General features: G+C 42.2%; 1 protein-coding gene across 5 annotated transcripts in view; it reads left to right on the top strand.

Annotated features, from left to right (window-relative positions):
* The first annotated feature begins 219 nt into the window (after positions 1–219).
* The window catches only part of SLC37A1 (solute carrier family 37 member 1), a 40,451-nt gene continuing 23,362 nt past the window's right edge, over positions 220–17,308 (top strand). For 2 of the 5 annotated variants that reach the window (XR_012651262.1, XM_075033650.1), the window contains exons 1-10: positions 220–502; positions 1,691–1,770; positions 4,736–5,018; positions 6,760–6,841; positions 7,641–7,767; positions 9,632–9,710; positions 11,138–11,273; positions 12,796–12,872; positions 14,674–14,840; positions 15,564–15,601. Coding sequence is in view for 3 of the 5 variants with exons in the window: in XM_075033650.1 (XP_074889751.1) it covers positions 4,963–5,018; positions 6,760–6,841; positions 7,641–7,767; positions 9,632–9,710; positions 11,138–11,273; positions 12,796–12,872; positions 14,674–14,840; positions 15,564–15,601 (762 nt within the window). In the remaining 2 variants the exon portion in view is untranslated. The remainder of the gene's footprint in view (positions 503–1,690; positions 1,771–4,735; positions 5,019–6,759; positions 6,842–7,640; positions 7,768–9,631; positions 9,711–11,137; positions 11,274–12,795; positions 12,873–14,673; positions 14,841–15,563; positions 15,602–17,308) is intronic. The other 3 variants (XR_012651261.1, XM_075033648.1, XM_075033649.1) reach the window with 2 other exon arrangements.

Raw genomic sequence — 17,308 nt, 5'->3', positions numbered from 1 at the left:
GCCCCGCCGAGGAGCCGCCGCCGCCACCCCCTCAGCCCCGCGGCGGCGAGGCCCGGGAAGCCGCGGCCGGCGCGGGAGGCCGGGCCGGGGGCAGCGCTTCCCCCTCGCAGAGGCTTCGCCGACCGCTACAGTGGCGGCCCGGAGCCTCCGCGGGGCGCGCTGCCGGCACGGACCGGCCCACGGCGCGACTCCTGCCAGCCGCCGCGGCCCGCGGTCCGGCCCGGTCCGCCCCGGCGGGGGTGCCCAGCTGCCCGCCGAGCCCAGCCGAGCCCTGCGGAGCCCGGCCGTGGCGCGGCCCGCCCCGCCGCCGCGGGGCGCCCTCCTCCTCCTCCTCCTCCTCCTCCTCCTCCGTGGCGGGGAGGGGCCCAGGCAGACCGGTCCCGCCGCGCAGCTCCCGCGGCCGGCTGGCGATCCGCAGCCGCGCCCGGCCGCTCGGCTCGGCGCAGGCCAGGCAGGAAGAAGGAAGCTACCGGCGGCGGGAGGGCGAGAGCAGCGGCAGCGGGTAGGCTTGGCGGGCCGGGGGGGGGGGGGGGGGGGGGTTGGCCGCCGCCGTGCACCTGCCGTTCCCGCGGCGGGGGCGGGGCGGGGGCGTCGCCGCCGGTTCCCGCCTGTGCGGCGGCGGCGGCCCCTTCCCCCGCGGGGCTGCTCGGGCGCGGCGGCGGCCGGGGGGGGGCTGACCCGGGCGCGGCGGCGGCTGTCCGCTGGTAGGCGTTGGGAAGGCGGCTGCGGTGCTGCCGGGACTCAGGCGTTCACCTTCCCGGCTACCGCCACCCCCCCCGGCTCTCCGCTTTCTTTCCTCTCCCCCTTTGTCTTGGCTTCCCCCTTCCGTTTCTTGACGGGCTTGGGTCGGGCCTGGGACCCGGGGAGGGTTGTTTTGGGGGCACCCCCAGGATTCGTTGTCAGCGGCGGGAGTAGCCGTGTGCCCCTAAGGCTGCGCGGCTGCAGGCGGGAGCCCGCTGAGCAGTTGTCACCCAGGGGCAGAGACCAGCCCTCGGCTGGCACTGAACGGCCTGAAGCCTCCCCGTGGGGTGCGAGCCGGGTGGGGTGCTCCTGGAGGCCACAGCCCCTCGTACCGCTGGGGAAGGCCCGCCAAGGGAGAGGCATGTGCTGGGCACCTTCTCCTCGCTCAGCTCCTGGCCGGGCCCTGCAGGGTGAGGGTGTGCTGTCCTTGGCCTGGGCTCCGTGTTTAGGGAGGCTGGGTGGCTGCCCTGGCTTCCAGTGGGTCATCTCGTGTGGTGCGGTGCCGTGGGTAATGCTGGGTCCCGGGGCGCAGGTGTGGATTCGCTCTGTGTTCACAAGGACTCTTGTCCCCTGCCGTTAAGCCAGGACTAACTGTTTTCTGCTTTCTTATTAAATGGAAGGAATATGGCCATTTAGGGTCCAAAGCTGATAGATTTGGCAGTTTATGGCTCAGGTGCAGAGCTGCTGGGTATTAAGCACAATATGCATTTGATTTGCATGTGTCTACAGGCCTTTTGAGTCCTTGAGGACACCCTGATGAGGACTTGCATTACCCGCTGTCTCTACATACACAGAATTAATGTCTGCCCTCCAGGGGAACTGTGCGTAACGGGGCAGGGGCCAGGCAGGAGCTTCACTGTCTCTCCAGCGCGCAGCACAGCTGAGCCGAGGTTTGCAGTATTTGCAGTGGTAAAGGCCAGTCACGAATGACTGTATTTTCCTGACACAGGAAGGGAGCTATGTTTCAGCCAGTGCAGCGGGAAGCCTGAAGAAGCAATACAAAGTTTGGAAGGTGAATATGGATTCAAAGTAAGTACCAGAGTATTGCTTCATACATTGCAGTACAATAAGGAGGAAGTGAAAGTATTTGTTTTTGCTGCTGGGTAAAATAGTTGCTGAAAATGAAAGAATGTAAAACCAGTTCAAGTGATTGAATTGGAGTTTGTTCTTGGGCTTCATTAGTAAAACAGAAATATAAAGGATGTATTAGTAAACCACCAGTTATGTGTTGTAGCCTGTTAATGTCATTTCTGAAGAATAGCTTGGTTTTAAAAGCTGGTTTAACCTACAGCAGGATGTGATCTTTATAACCTGTTATCACAAGTTTTATTGCCCCAAGTTTCTTTGCTTTTGTGGAGGAAGTTTTATTTGTTTATTAAAAGCACATGAATGTCAGAGGAACTTACGGGTATATGGGGACAGAGATAAGCTGTTGACGAGTAAATGAGAGCTCAGGTGTCTCTGCCTGCAGTAGATAAAATGAAATCAGCCCCTGTCAAATAGAGTTACAGTGCAATTCTCTAAATGCTGCTGATTGTCCAGTCGTCTTTGCTAGGGCCTTGTGACTTTGGATTTACAGCAAGGATACACTGTTAGGAGGTGGTGTGAATATGATCTGGGTAGCAGGTGCACAGATGTGCAACCTTGTGTGACCGCTTAGCATCGAAACCTTTTGTAAGATGTGTGAAGTCTTTTTCTGCTTACACTGAAGCTGTTAAATAGTAACCTGTTAAACAATTACTTTTCTATGATGTCAATTGCCTTGTCCTATTATATTTTAAGGGAACTGTTTAAAGAGGTTTATGACCTCAGATTTTTGTTCTTTCCTGGCCTCTCAGTTTTTTCCCAGTAGATATTTCTGTCACCTCACTTAAATAATAGTTTTGGTGTTTGGGATAACTGTGAGAGAGGGGAAATAGGGTTTAGGATCACCCTGAAATAGATCTGTTGCTGCTGGGAGAAAAATTCACTCCTACTCTGGGCTGCTTGTGCCCACCTTTTTTTCTTCTTTACCTTTCTTCTCCCACTGGAGCTATCCACAGCTCACTTCAACCAAACCTGAAATTACGGACAAGCTGTCGTTGGTTTGAAATTAAGAGTTCAGCTGACCTAACTAGCTAGCTGTGGCTGTAAGTGGCAGTCCCACATTTAGTCCCTGCCTTTATGCTCCTGCTGCTTTGGATTCATCCTACATAGCAGTGAGTTAATATTCTCTATTGGATCAGCTGGTTTTTAGGGCAGGTTTTCTGATGGATCAGCCACCTGAACCATGGCTGTATGACTGCGAGGTGTGACACAGAGGGAGGCAGGGACCTGCAGCTGGGGGTGGGAGAGGGGAGGAGGGTGTAGGGTTGCACTTTCCCTAACCTCTGCAACCTCAGAGAGGAGGTAGGAAACTCTTGTTGGGTGGGAATGATTGTGGAGTTTGCTGATTAATTGCACAACCAGTTATCTGATTCAGGGCAGGGGGAGGAGATGGAACATGCCAAACGAGATTAGCAAGTCAATTCACTTTTAGGGGAGGGATGTGTCAGGCTGACCCAGGACACCGTTGAAAATATAGAGGTATGACAAAAATGTGTTAGCATAAAGGAGCAGACCCTTGATCTTTTGGTGGGATGCTCTGTTATGTGAAGAGGTGGTAGTTTTCCTCCATTCCTGGGGAAAAAGCCTATGTGGATGGTGAAGCTTTCAAGTTGCCAGCTTTGACACAGCAGATACTGTTTGGTGGTGTCATGCAGCTGGCTGAGGAGGAGTAGTTTTAATTTGTGTAGTAAGATGGGGCAATAAAGATGAGAGGAGAGGGTCTCACACCTTTGCCTGCCCTGTGGCAGCCTCTAAAATTCCCAGGTTAATAAAAACCCTTGGTCTTGGGAGGTGTGTTTTCTTCAAAGGAGATTTTGCTTTAGCTCACCTCCTGTTGTTTACCAGGAGAGCTTGTCCTGTATCCTGCCAGCTTCCCATCAGGAGAGTGGCAGTGGCTGGTGCTGGCGTTAAACCCACTAGCTGGGGTACCGGGAGGGTGGGGGTTATGCTGCAGACCCTGGTGTGTTATTTGGCATCCTGCTGGGGTGGCTCTGCTGTTAGCACACAGGGAGGCTCTGTTTGTACGCATGAGTTGCAGTGACGGCTTTTGCCTACATTGCCTTTTGTCATCTTACTCAACAGTTGGCTCAGACTTGCTGTGAAATAACAGTGCAGCTAGTTCCTGTTGCCGTACCTGTAATAAAGGGTGCTGTGCATCTTTTTCTGTTGAGGGGCTTCGCCCAAATTGGAATAAACAGGAGGAATTCTACAAGATTTTAAACGAAACTGGATTGATGCTGCCACAGTCTCAGTCCTCCCTGTATGGCACATACGCACGTAAGCCTGCCTTCTCCCTTGTGCTGGATGAGCTGGCGTAGGGAGCTTAAGTGGTGAAAAAACTTTTTTTTTTTCTTTTCCAAGTTTTCTGACGATACGGTGCTCTGTGCAGCACTGATACTGGGACAGGGAAATTGGAAGAAGGAGTGCTGGTCAAGTCTTGGTGGCAGCATTGTTCAGCAGCACCCACTCTCAAGCTGGAGGAGTCTCTATTCTGTGCTGAAAACACTACAGTCATTTTTGAACAAATTTCAACCTCATGAATTTTTCTGATATGTTAAAATAGATCTTTGTGAGATGGGGAGTTGCCTATTTGTAGTCTTTCTGGGACAAAAGCAGAGCATTTTGACATCAGCTGTCTTTGGATCATGTTCTAAGTGCATCTTTCCTTTGTGTCCCCACTGCTTTATACTATGCTGACTTCTTCAAAATAGATTATACATGATAAAATTCAGAAAAGGCTGTGATTTATATTGACTTAAAATTCTCCATTACATTTTTGATGTCTAGGAGGTTAGTTATGGTAATTACTTGTCTCTGAAAGAAATAATTGCTGATTCAAATGTTATGATTAGAAAATGTTACAATAACTTGATAAGAATATTTACTTATCAGCTTCTCTTATTTGAAGATCAGCAATTAACAAAGGCAGAGTGAAGAATTTGCCACGTCGTGACTGAAGGTACAAGAAAAACAACCTACAGGGAGATCAACTCAGCAGTGTATCTTCCACGTTTGTTAACAGCCTACCATCGCACGGCTTTGGGAGGATCTTTGTTATTGTATTCTGAAGAACAGATAACGTTGCCACAAGTACATAAGTGTCTCACCTAAAATTTGATACCAGCTATAGAGTAGATGGCTCAGCTTCCTCCTGGAATTCGCTTCATCACTTCATTTTCACGAGATCAGTGGTAAGTCTTGAAGTATGCTGGTGATCTTTGTTTTGGACAACACGAGTTTCATACTGTTGCCTTGCTCTGTTTCTGCTTTTTCATTGCTTAATATATACAGCAAGAAAATATAGTCAGTTATATAATAAATAATGCTGACATTTAAAAGTGAGATACTTTGTTGGGGGAACCCAGACAAGACCCTTACTAGTCTAGTGTGCTAGAGAATAAAGCCTTTTGTCCTTTTCTTTGCAAGGTATGTATTTGAAAGGATAAATTTCAGATTTTTATTTTCAAACTCTTAGGTGGGACAGGTGCTCGAGGTTAGCTTTCTCTTCTTAGGAAGAAGTGCATTTTCTCCCCCATAATTTGATGTGTAATATAGACTTGTAGAATTACAGTTTTAGTTCTTGCTACTGTAATATTAAAAAAAAAATAAAAATCAACCCCCCCCCCCCCCAACCAACCAAAAAACCCCCAAACAAAACCAAAACCTCTTTGCTTTAGGAAAACTAATCCTGCAAGTTGGATGGTATCAGTTCTTGTGCTTTCTGAGAGAATACTGAGTCAATTGTGTGTGCATAACAAAAAAATACCAAATGAAAGACCAAGCGCTTCCCATTTGAGCAACTTTTATCACATGCTTTCTCTAGTAGAGCAGCAAGGACAAAGTCATTTCAGTTTTATCACTTGTGAGGATGTTTTCAGTTATGGGGGTGAATAACTCAACTCGTGGGATAACTCACTAGTTTTTTTGATGTCTCTGTGAATATGCCAGATCTATAAAACAACACCCTTGTTATGTAGAAGTTTGAGGCAGAAAATGATTTTTGAAACGTTAATTAAAAATTAGGGACCATAGTAGGCTGTGTGATATCAGGTCTTTGTACATATATATGTACTTTTATTTACAGGTGTTAATTTCAAGATCAAGGCTAGAATAAGCCAGGAGATACGCACTGATCTCTGTGTATTGTTAAAAGCACCAATCCACAAAACGTTCTCCTTAAACAACTGAAACTGCTGAAGGTAGAGAATAGAATAGATCAGATTGTTATCTTTCTGTAATGCTTGTAGTGACCGGGAGTTTGAGATACCCTTTTCATTCAGATGAACTGTAGAGAAAGACCCAAGGATGCCAGTGAGGTGAGGTACAAGGGAAAATTCCTTCCCAGTCCCAAAGCTGGTCAATTATGTTCATGCACTCCAGCTGATGGTATACACAGTCAGTGTCAGTCCCCCCATCCATCTCTAGAAATGGCTGATTTCTGTTGTTCCAGAGGAAGGCCAAAGTAAAGCAAAATCCTAAAAGCAGTAAGGAAAGAAAGAAGTAATAACCCACAGTAGCCAAATTGACAATTCACAGAGCCATCATTTATGTCCTAATTGTACCAGAAAACCAGAAGATAGAGTGAAATGTGAAATCTGATTATCAGTACGTTTAATGTTGCACTGCCTTATAATAGCCCCTGAAGGAAGGTTGTAAACAAGGCAGATCAGCTCTGCGGACTCCAGAGCACTGCCATGTTGTCCTGCCTCTACCCATGGGCTACCAAGCTCCCTCCCAAAGCCAGATCAGAGCAGATGTTGTAAAGCACTGTAATTGCTAGGATGGTTTTTCAGGCTATTGGAGAACATGAAAATAGTTGTCTTTCACTATTCCAAGATTACCAGTGACTTGTGTAATATTTTTATGTAACTCCTGGCTAAAAGTAAATCTGAATACAATAATTTTCAAATACTCGTTTTTTTTATGTTGTAGGTACAGAGCCTTCATTTTTTCTCTCACTTTCTTGTTGTATGCCAGCTTCCATTTATCAAGGAAACCTATTAGTATAGTTAAGGTAAGCAAGGTTGTGTCCTTGTTTAAACATCCTTCTATTCCTGTCAAACACGGAAGTAGTCGTCTTCTTCAGTATTTCCTTTTGTGAAAGGCAGTGTTAAACTTTAACTTGGAATGGTTTAAAAGATGAAAAACTAATAAAGCTAGTACGCAGTGACGCTTACTTGATAAACTTTAGTGAAACCACACCTAGAATATTGTGTATATGTCTAATCTTTGGTCTTAAGACTTGAAACAGCTATGCCTACACCTAATTCATGTGAATTAATCCGTTTATAGATAGTTAAGAGTTTACAAGTTTATGTTCAAATGTTTGAGAAAAGTTGCTTATAACTAATGAATCAAACGTGACAAAATTCGACTGGCATTTACAAGACTGTTGAACATCATAGTTATAGTTTTCTGTACACTTGGGACTCTGTTCCTAGTGAAGCTGGTGGCAAAATATTATCTAATTCTAGGTTTGTTAGTTTAATCTTTGGTCTTTATAGCTTGCCAAACACAGATCAAATCCCCCCAGGGCTGTATTGTATATAACTGATGAGCAACAAGGGGCAAAGCAACTTGATGTTAGTGAGCAATTTTGAAATTCTGCAGTATGAGGAACACCAGTTCACTGTAGCATATAATAGTGGCTTCACCTAGCAAAATACCAAGCAATTAATAATGGCTAACAATTTTACTGATTTCAGTGGGTTTGACACAGGTTCATGTAGATCTAGAACTGTTAAATTTGTTGCTGTGTGGATATTAACAGTCACAAGTGCATTTTCCATTTTCACATTTCCTTTCTGTATCAGGGAGAGCTGCATAAGCATTGCAGTGCTTCACATGAAGTTGAAGTCGACTCCTACAAAGAATATGCTGCCCAGATTCAACCTGTCAAAAAGCCATCTAATATATCTCAGTGCGGTTGGGAGCCATTTGGTAAGGGTTGGGTTTTTTTTGTTGTTGTTGTTTTTTTTTTCTTTCATAATAATGACATGATATTCATAATTAGATTATTTGCCTCTTGCTGTTTCTTCTTCATGAGTGGAGGGATCCAGGAGATGTGTATGGGAGGGGTGTTGTGTCTTCCATGTTCTCATTGATTTTTCCAAAGAAAGTTAAGTTGTGGCTTATGATGTCCTTTCTACTTAAAGTCACTTAAACAACTGACATTATTTTACCTGTTATAGCTATGAGATGGTTTCAGTAGATCAGTTTTCAGTCAAAAAATGGGATTTGTCTTTAGAATGTCTATTAAGGAAAAAAAGAGTGAAGAATAAAATAAATCATTATGATTTTCTGCTGGTTTAATTCAAGGTCCAGCAATCATTTAAATGAAATTACTTGGTGTATATCTAAATTGGAACTTTTCAGAGTCCTTATCTGCCAGAAAGAATGTTTTTCTCCCCATTTTAATGGAGAAAAATGGGGCACTTTGTTGTAGAATAGAGTTGACAACGTACTGAATAGCTTATGAACCTGGCCTTTCACTTAAATAGAAAAAAAAATTTGCCTACTTACAATTAAATTTGAATTTAATAGAGATTTTGAATCATTCCTTGACACTTTTATCACTAACAAGAACATCTGTGAAGTATGGTCCATTCTGTCAATGTGCTAGTCCAGTCTATCTATCCCTCCATCCTAATTATTCTTTAATTAGCAATTAAAAAAAAGTCCTACTCTCTTCAAAGATAAATAAAGATCTGAGCTCTGGGTTTTCTGTGGACAAAATTCTCTGTATTAACTGCCTGCTGCAAGGTAATTGGTCTACTGATTTTATTTAGTCCCACAACTTTCCAAATGTACTGGGATGCAGTTAAACTTGGTTGCTGTTTCTTGTCCCTGGACGAAGGGGAGACTGAGTTTACTTGTCTAAAACACTAGTTAGCTTTCTTAATGGAGACTTCTGAGCTCCAGTGTCGTCCTTTTTCCACGAACACACAGGTTATTGCAAAGCTACCCCCTTGGGATGGCACACTAGACTTGTTCTTTCAGCTCTGTTTTTCAGGCAACATAGCTGGCAAGCTGGGAGTAACACTGAAAGAAGGAATGCTTTAATAACTGTGACTTTATTTGCAAAGTCAATGGGAATTGTGGCTCCTTGCAAATACACAAAGTGTCTTTCTTGGTATGAGCTCAGGTCTCTTGAGACTAGACTTGGTGTTTCAGTCTGGGTGGAGTCCCTCCTGCTCCCTCCATCCTGCCTGCAAGTCCCATTTAGTTGTGATTATGGTCATTTGCTGTACAGAGCAGAACACTGGGGTTTTTTTGAACAAAACTTCTATCTCTGTGCCTTATGAGTAGTTGGAAAATGAAGTGCAAAAGGCTTTAACCATTTAAAAAATACATATTAAGCTGATTCCTTAAATGCCTATATGATGGTGGATTTTTTTATCCATTTTGACTGTTAGGACCTTGCACATTTGCAACACATCTTTCCACTTTAATAAAGTCTGTTAAGGTTCGGGTTTTCTTTTGCCTAAGGACCTATAAGAAAAGGGCACCTTGTTAATAACTGATGTTTTTTCTTTTCCAAAATCCTGTTTTGAATAAGGTGGAATTAAGAATGGGCCTACCAATATTTTCCTAATATGTTACAGGCAAAAGGGTCAGCTGTAGAGGTTTGGGGTTTTTTTTGTTAAACAAAAAGTTTTGCAAAGTGCATGCTTAAGTCTAAATGTGCCTATTGAAAATTAAATGTCAGTGCACATTCATTAACATTTTTCTTGTAATATGTAAAAATGGTTGGGAAGTTATTGGTACATTAAAACTGATAATTTGTTTTGAAAATTATTCTTAGATAAGAACAACTACAAACAGTTACTGGGAGCACTGGATTACTCATTTCTGTGTGCATATGCAATTGGAATGTATTTAAGGTAAACCTCCTTTTCTTGGAAACCTGCTTTATCACTTTGTGTTAATTTATGAGGCTGTACTACTTCTGAGATATTGCCCTTTCCTACTGTAAAGTTTCTGGTGAAGAGAGTGAGAACTTGGTTGCTGAGTAAAAAAACCACATCATCCTGAGTCCCTGGTGGTATCATACCTGTTGGTATATAGAAAGCTTCTTACTTGCACCCATCCTGACTGCCTTGTGCAGGAATGTTTTCTGACTTGCAGTCTAGCCTGTCGTGCCTTCATATGGAATATGAAGGAGTATATGTGTCCTGGTTTCAGCTGGGATAGAGTTAACTGTCTTCCTAGTAGCTGGTACAGTGCTATGTTTTGAGTTCAGTATGCGAAGAATGTTGATAACACTGACGTTTTCAGTTGTTGCTAAGTAGTGTTTAGTCTAAAGTCAAGGATTTTTCAGTTTCTCATGCCCAGCCAGCGAGAAAGCTGGAGGGGCACAAGAAGTTGGCACAGGACACAGCCAGGGCACCTGACCCGAACTGGCCAATGGGGTATTCCATACCATGGGACATCACATCCAGTATAGGAACTGGGGAGAGTGGGGGCAGGGGATCGCTGCTCAGGGACTAGCTGGGTGTCGGTCGGCGAGTGGTGAGCAATTGCACTGTGCATCATTTGTACATTCCAGTCCTTTTATTACTCCTGTTGTCATTTTATTAGTATTATCATTATTAGTTTCTTCTTTTCTTTTCTATTAAACCATTCTTAACCCATGAGCTTTACTTCTTTTCCCAATTTTCTCCCCCATCCCACTGGGTGGGGGGAGAGTGAGTGAGCGGCTGCGTGGTGTTTAGTTGCTGCCTGGGCTTAAGCCACGACAATATGCTGGAATATATGTCCGTAAACTTTATCAGTCTCCAGCTTGCACATGTAGACTAAACTGATTGTCCTGGCTTTCTCTATAGTCAAAGGACAGAAGCAGATACCTCCTAACAAATAATGCCGAACCCATCTTAAAATGTGCGATATTAGCTACTGTTTGGAGATGCTTCTTTTTATTGACTAAAACCTGAACCTTCATAACTCGAATCGTTAGCAAGGGAGACAAGTGTCACTTTAAATGGCTAGAGTCATGTCCTGCCTTACAGGTCATTTGGAAAACGACTCCTTAAGTAAATGACTTCCAGTGTGTTCCAGGTGAGTATTTCCCTGAAAGATGGTTGTGCAGATGTCAGCACTTGGCAATTAGTGAACATGAAATGTTTGTTGGTTTTTTCTATGAAGTGCTAAACATTGCTCATTTGCTGCTGTGAAGGAAAACAGCAGTTACCAGTAAAGTTTCTCCTCAGCCAGAATTAAACAACACAAAATATTCTTTATTTGTGAAGGCTTGAGGCATGATCTAATTTTTAACTGTTGCCTTTCTTTTTATTTCCTTCTACGCTCCAAGTGGAATAATAGGAGAACGGCTACCTATCCGGTACTACCTGACAGTCGGGATGCTTGCTAGTGGACTCTTCACTGCAATGTTTGGATTGGGTTATTTCTATAATATACATAATCTGTGGTTTTACATAATGGCCCAGGTAGGCACGATGTTATTTACATACTCTGAGTTTCCATGGTGCTGTTTAATGTTGTATTGGATTTTTTTCAGTTGCAAACAATGATTAGTGGTTGGATGGTAAGATGTAAATGCTGGCATACATTGTCATTGATGACAGGCAGAAATGATAGTGGGTAGCCCCAGGTTTTATTTTTGAAAAACGTTTTTTTAGTGGAAGAAATCTTTGAAAACAAATTAAAGTGTTTCAGTCTGTGTCAAGTCAATGATCAAATTGTAGCAAACTTAAGTGTGGGAGAGTTCTAAAACAAATGTATTTACTTTTGTCAGTCTGCCAAGACCTGAGTGATGTATCCTGGCTTTCTCTGCAGGCAAATTACGTTTATACTGCTAATGATAAACAGTCTCCCACATTGGTGTGGCTGAGAACAGGCAGCTTCTGTAACGAGATCCATTGTGTGGGATTTTTCAGAGCACTTGTAGATCTAATCAGGCATCATGAGAATATTTACCATCAACCTAAAATGGAATTTAGATCAGGACCAGGATATGGTTAGCACTTCTGAGTCATTTTGGACAGGTCTGCACCTTGCCCTGCTGCTTCCTTGGTGCTACTGCAGTAGCACTTTCACCGCTGGCACGTTTGCATGGCATTGTGCAACATGGCATGCAGCGATACTAACTTGGGTACTGCAAGCTTTTATAACCATTTCACCAAGTCATCCGTTTAACCATGTCACTGCCCCAGTGCTCTTGGCTTATGTGGTTTCCAAGACAGGAGCTGGCTCCTTTAGGGTTAATCTAACTGTCTCTACCAATGCTGCACTGCCTCAGGTGGTCAGTGAATCCTGTAAGACCAAGGGCTGGTCTTGCACCACCAGCCTAATTGGTTTTTGTTGGGTAGAGTGAGGTTGTTTTGTTGCGTGTTCAAATGCTCATTGTACCTGTGAATTATTGTATTGTGATCTTTGTGTTAATGTGTAATTCTAGATAGGGAGTTTTTTAGGAGTTCAGTTAGGGTTATGATCTGTCCACATGAGGGATGAGATAGTTCTTACATCAGCCTGAATATAGTAAGTTTCTCAGTTTATTTACAGGTGTCTGTTAAGAATTTTAAAGTTAATGTTCAAAGTTACCCAGTCTCCCCTAAAGTTTTCTTTTTTTCCTGCCTTGTTTGATTGCAAACATGCTTTGCTGTATGTTCAAATTGAGATAAGTATTATGTTGCCGTTAGTGTGAGGAATTTGTTTCTCTGTTCAGTTCAGTGCAACGTGGTTTTTGGTAAGCATGTGATTGAATTACAGTCTTCTGTGTTTTAAATTATAAAACAGTTGGAGAGATGTAGGTAGAGGGAAGAATCTCTGCAAAACATTGTAACTTGTTTATTCTTGGAAAAGAATGCTTTCAAAACCCTCCACTAAATTTCTAAATTCAAAGCATTTGTGTAGGCTTCCTTTTCCCAATGCAGCACTCAGCAGGAATTGTGTAGGAACCTGACTTATTATAGGGTATGTTTATTTATTATTATTTTTATATACTTTCAGATAGCTAATGGGTTGGTGCAAACTACGGGCTGGCCAAGTGTCGTTACATGTATTGGCAACTGGTTTGGAAAAGGAAGGTAAATAATATGTAATCCAAAGTTTTGGAAGTACAAATCAATACATTCCAGGCTGTAATATTATAGAAAATTTAAATATCTTTCTTTTGATTCAGTGTTTTTTGGGGATGAAACAAGCAGATAGATCTTTGAGAGGAGTTTCCTTTGTTATGCTGATTAGTTTATATATCAGTTTGACATACTCTCCCTCATGTCAGAACAGTGTTTTGTGGTAGCTCTTTCGTCTGATGTTTAATTTTTCAGGTGAAATATTTCAGAATTGAATTAAGAATAATTCTTGCAAATATTAACAGTCTAAAACCATTTTTAATAAAGACTGTTGTTATGCCATTTTAATGTGGAGTTTCCCGTGTTTTCATTTGTGTTTCAAAGCAGTTGTCAGGGTGTAACTCTAAAAGTATCTTTTTTTCTAACACACTTACAGAAACTCCAAAATTTAATCAAAAAAAGAAAATAGATATGGCAACTGGTTTAACCTTTCTTTTTGTCACTTTCCTTAAATAATCTTTTTTTTTTTTCCTTAATCCTGCATATAGATTGCTCATAATGTTTATTTTGTCATACCACACAGGAGTTTTCCATAAATTTTGCAAGAGCTGCATGCTAAATCCATTGGCTCTGATACTGGTTGATGCATGTAGCATATACTAATGCTACTTCAGTGCCATCCATTGTAGTTACATACCATTGAATGAACGTTATTGTCAATCGGTTCAAGAGAAGGACATATACATAAAGTGTATGCTTTTTATATAAAATCACAGGATAGTTAAGAAGATGTAGGCTCAAACTAGTTTTCCATAGTCCCTGCAGCCTTTTTGGTGAATGTTACAAAATGCAGAGAACGATAACTGTCATACAATACTGTATGTATTGGTGAGTCTGTGCAGAACAAGATTTTGCTTTGTGCAAAAGCAACAGCCTTTACTTTTAGGAGGTCGCATAGTGGACTGGTGGATAGGGCTCTCGCTTGAATGTCAGTGATCTGGTTCTTGTTTTCATTTTGCTACAAATTCGTGAAACATGAGCAGACCTCTTAGATCTTGTATTCAGCCAAAGGAAAAGATTAGGTTTAGTTCAAATTAGGTTGCTCCAGGTAAACTGCTGCTCAGGTCAAGGCAGTTTTCCCATGACTTACAAGGGGAAAAAAACCTGCTAACTGTCATGACTTCAGTAGGATTTTTCTGGTTTACATTAGCTCAGCTGAAGCTATTCTACAGCAGCTCTAATCTGGAATTCCAAGGCAGACAGCAGTTTGATGTGTCTGTTATCCGACCCTGTGCAGATGTTATCTTCTATGAGTGCCTAGCAAGTCCACAATATGATCAGAAAATACTGAATTTGCTCTACCTATCCTGTACAGATTGTTTCCTTCTGCATGATAAGTCTAACATACCCTGAAAGCATCAGGTTATCAGTGCAGTGTGTTTGCAGGAGGACTTTCATTCCCAGAAGCATCAGACTTGGTGTGCCCATGCTATGCAACATCTGCATATTTGTTTTTATCAGAGAAACTCTTATCCAGAAATATGCAAGCCCTAGTGGTGCCTTTAAATGCAAGGATGAGTTCTGTCGTGCACAGAGAAGTATTTGGAACGCTTCTGTTAGTATTTAGGTGCCTTGAAATTGCCAGATGAAAGACTGTAGCATAGAGAAGCAGTCCTTTAAAGAACAATAGAATTGCAAATATTTCACTAACCCCACAGATGAACAGTCATTTTTGATACCCTTTTCTCAAGATAGTAATGCTTATTGTTGGAATAATAAGAAATGTTTGTGTTTGGTTTTTTTTTAAATGCAGGAGAGGTTTGATCATGGGAATCTGGAATTCACACACTTCAGTGGGAAATATCTTGGGATCTTTAATTGCTGCTTATTGGGTGTCTACATGCTGGGGTCTCTCCTTCGTGATGCCTGGTGTTATTATCGCTGTGATGGGGATTGTTTGTTTCCTGTTTCTTATTGAACGTAAGTGCTTTAATGGGACAGAATTATGGAGGGCTCATTAAGAGTGAAGAACACCAGCTGTTTAAGCTAAATGTCCCAGTGCAAAGTATATTCCTCAAGCTATGCCAATATTTAAAGAACTTCCTAGAACACTAGATGGAGAAGAACCTGTGTACGTCTAAAGAGTTTGTACACCCAGACTCCAGCATACCTGAGAGAGTAACATTTCAGAATTCAGTACACTTGCCTGTTCAAGTGTATCATAGCAGAATGTCCCACCTGGCTGCAATGTATATTCTGTGCTACCATTCAACTCATGCCATCCATATTCTGTGCTATGAAATACAGAAGTCAGCTGATAGAGCAAGTTTTGTCACTTTAAATTAGAAACTAAAAAGCTTTGCCCCATCTTATTCCTACATAGACTCAGAGATATTAGTATGAATGCTTATTTTACTGTTACTGTCCTATCTCAGGAAGTAAAAAGTTCTGCAGATATAACTAGAATGCTGTAATGAGTTGGACTGCCAGAATAGCACTCAGTGTGGTCATAGGATGGGAAGGGTACCATGGAGCACCCTTTCCTTTTTCTCTAAAGCTACAGTTACACATTTCTACCAGGACTACTACTGTGTTACCTGTACTGTTGGTTTATTGTTGGTAAATTACACTACTGGTAAGTGTTTTAAGAGATATTCATTATGCTTGTTTTCACTGCTAACTATGCATGGTATTGTATTTCAGATCCTAAAGATATAAGTTGCTCCTGCACACCATCCAGTGTAAGTGAATGCTTTTTCTATTTTGATTTTTTGCCTCCTAATACATGTTTATTATGATAGTTCTGGAAATCAGATAATCTGCGTGGCCCTTTTGTGCCAGGCTGTTATAACTGACCCTGTGCTTGAGGGAATGATTGGTCTTCTGTGCTTCACTGGTAAACCAGTAGCTTACTTTCAATCAAAGTAATGTGAATCAAGAGGTGAATTAGTTTATTTAAACTAAAGTTTGGAATAGATGATCTTACTACAGTAAACCAAGTAAAAACTGTTCATCTTTTTTTGATGAACTTTCTTACTTTCCTCCAGTCTTCCTGGGCATCTTCAGAGCATTTTGACCTATCTCCTGCTTTTGCCTTCCTTGCTTAGGCATTGCAGAAAGAGCAAACAGCCCTTTTGCTGACATAGTGTCAATAAACCATGCATCTATGGGCCTGGGGGTGGAAGGTGGAAAGTTCCCTTGGATAGAGGGAAGTACAGTAGGAGCACATGGCTAGGGAAAAGAGGAAGCAAGAGATGGATAGGAAGCTGAGGTGAAGAGAGTGGAGCAGTCAATCAGTCTGTGACAGTGAGTTTAGTCATGATACAATATGGCCTTTATTTAACCAAAACTGACATTAATGAAGAGCTGTGAAAAGGAGAGAGAAATAATCTGTGCTTAGTGGTATGGGTTGCATGACAAATGAATGCTTTACTTTTTGTGGCATCACAGAATAATGTAGGTTGGAAGGGATGGGACCTCTGGACATTGTATGGTCCTACCCTCTGCTCGTAGTAGGTCTAAATTTGACTTAGGATCAAATTGCTTAGGGCTTGCCTGCCAGATTTTTAAATCCTCAAGGATGGAGATGCTGTTTATACATAGATGATTTTTTTTTTATATTTTTAAATATACAGTGTATTTTTAGAATGCGTTGATCATGTTTTACTGGCATCAAGGCAGTGGATCTTGCTATTGTATGAGAGCTTATACTTCAAGGGCTTAAATTTTGGCATGGTAAGGAACTTCACTAAGCTGAAAATATACTATCACACCTACTGTCTGGATCACAAGGGAAAATGTGACTCTCTTGACACAAGAGTTTGAAAATCCAGCATCAGAGATTGACCACTTAAGGCCTTGTTGAAGCAGGATCGAAGTGTGTGTGTGTGCAAATGTCTAAGCTTTCTTTGGGTTGCTGAACATTGCATGTATACTTCCTTGTGCCATTGTGGCAGCAAAACTCATAACGTTTTCAATTGTTTCTTAAGGGAAAGCTTTCTCTTTAAGTATTAGTATAAGGTTGTTCAAATACTATTTTGAAAGTAGGTTGGAAGTGGTTAAGCTCTGGTACCGAGATGTTTGGCCAGTGATTTTGAAACAAAAGTTTGTAAGACATTTTATGTACTCAAATTTAAGTAATGTAGAAAGCCATGTCAATGGAGAAAAGAAGTGCCTTAGAAAGCTTTAGCCACTACGTGAGAAGATAATTCCTTTCTTGCCTCGTGTAGCTGTGCCGCAAGAGGAGGGAGGCAATCCAAATAGAACAAGAGAAAAATAAAAAGCAAGGAAGGGGAACAAGAAAGAGAGCATTAGGAAGACCAGCAGTATATAACATCCCATAACAGAATGTCATTTGTAGCCCAGTTTTGTTTAGGAGTGTGTTTGCAGGGTCATCTCTGTTTCATGTTCCATAAGACTTTGGTAAGTGTTTGTGTACTGTAACCAAA

The sequence above is a fragment of the Buteo buteo genome, chromosome 8 (assembly GCF_964188355.1).
Source record: "Buteo buteo chromosome 8, bButBut1.hap1.1, whole genome shotgun sequence".
Lineage (NCBI taxonomy): Eukaryota > Metazoa > Chordata > Aves > Accipitriformes > Accipitridae > Buteo > Buteo buteo.
This window is presented reverse-complemented; position numbering and strand designations above follow the sequence as displayed.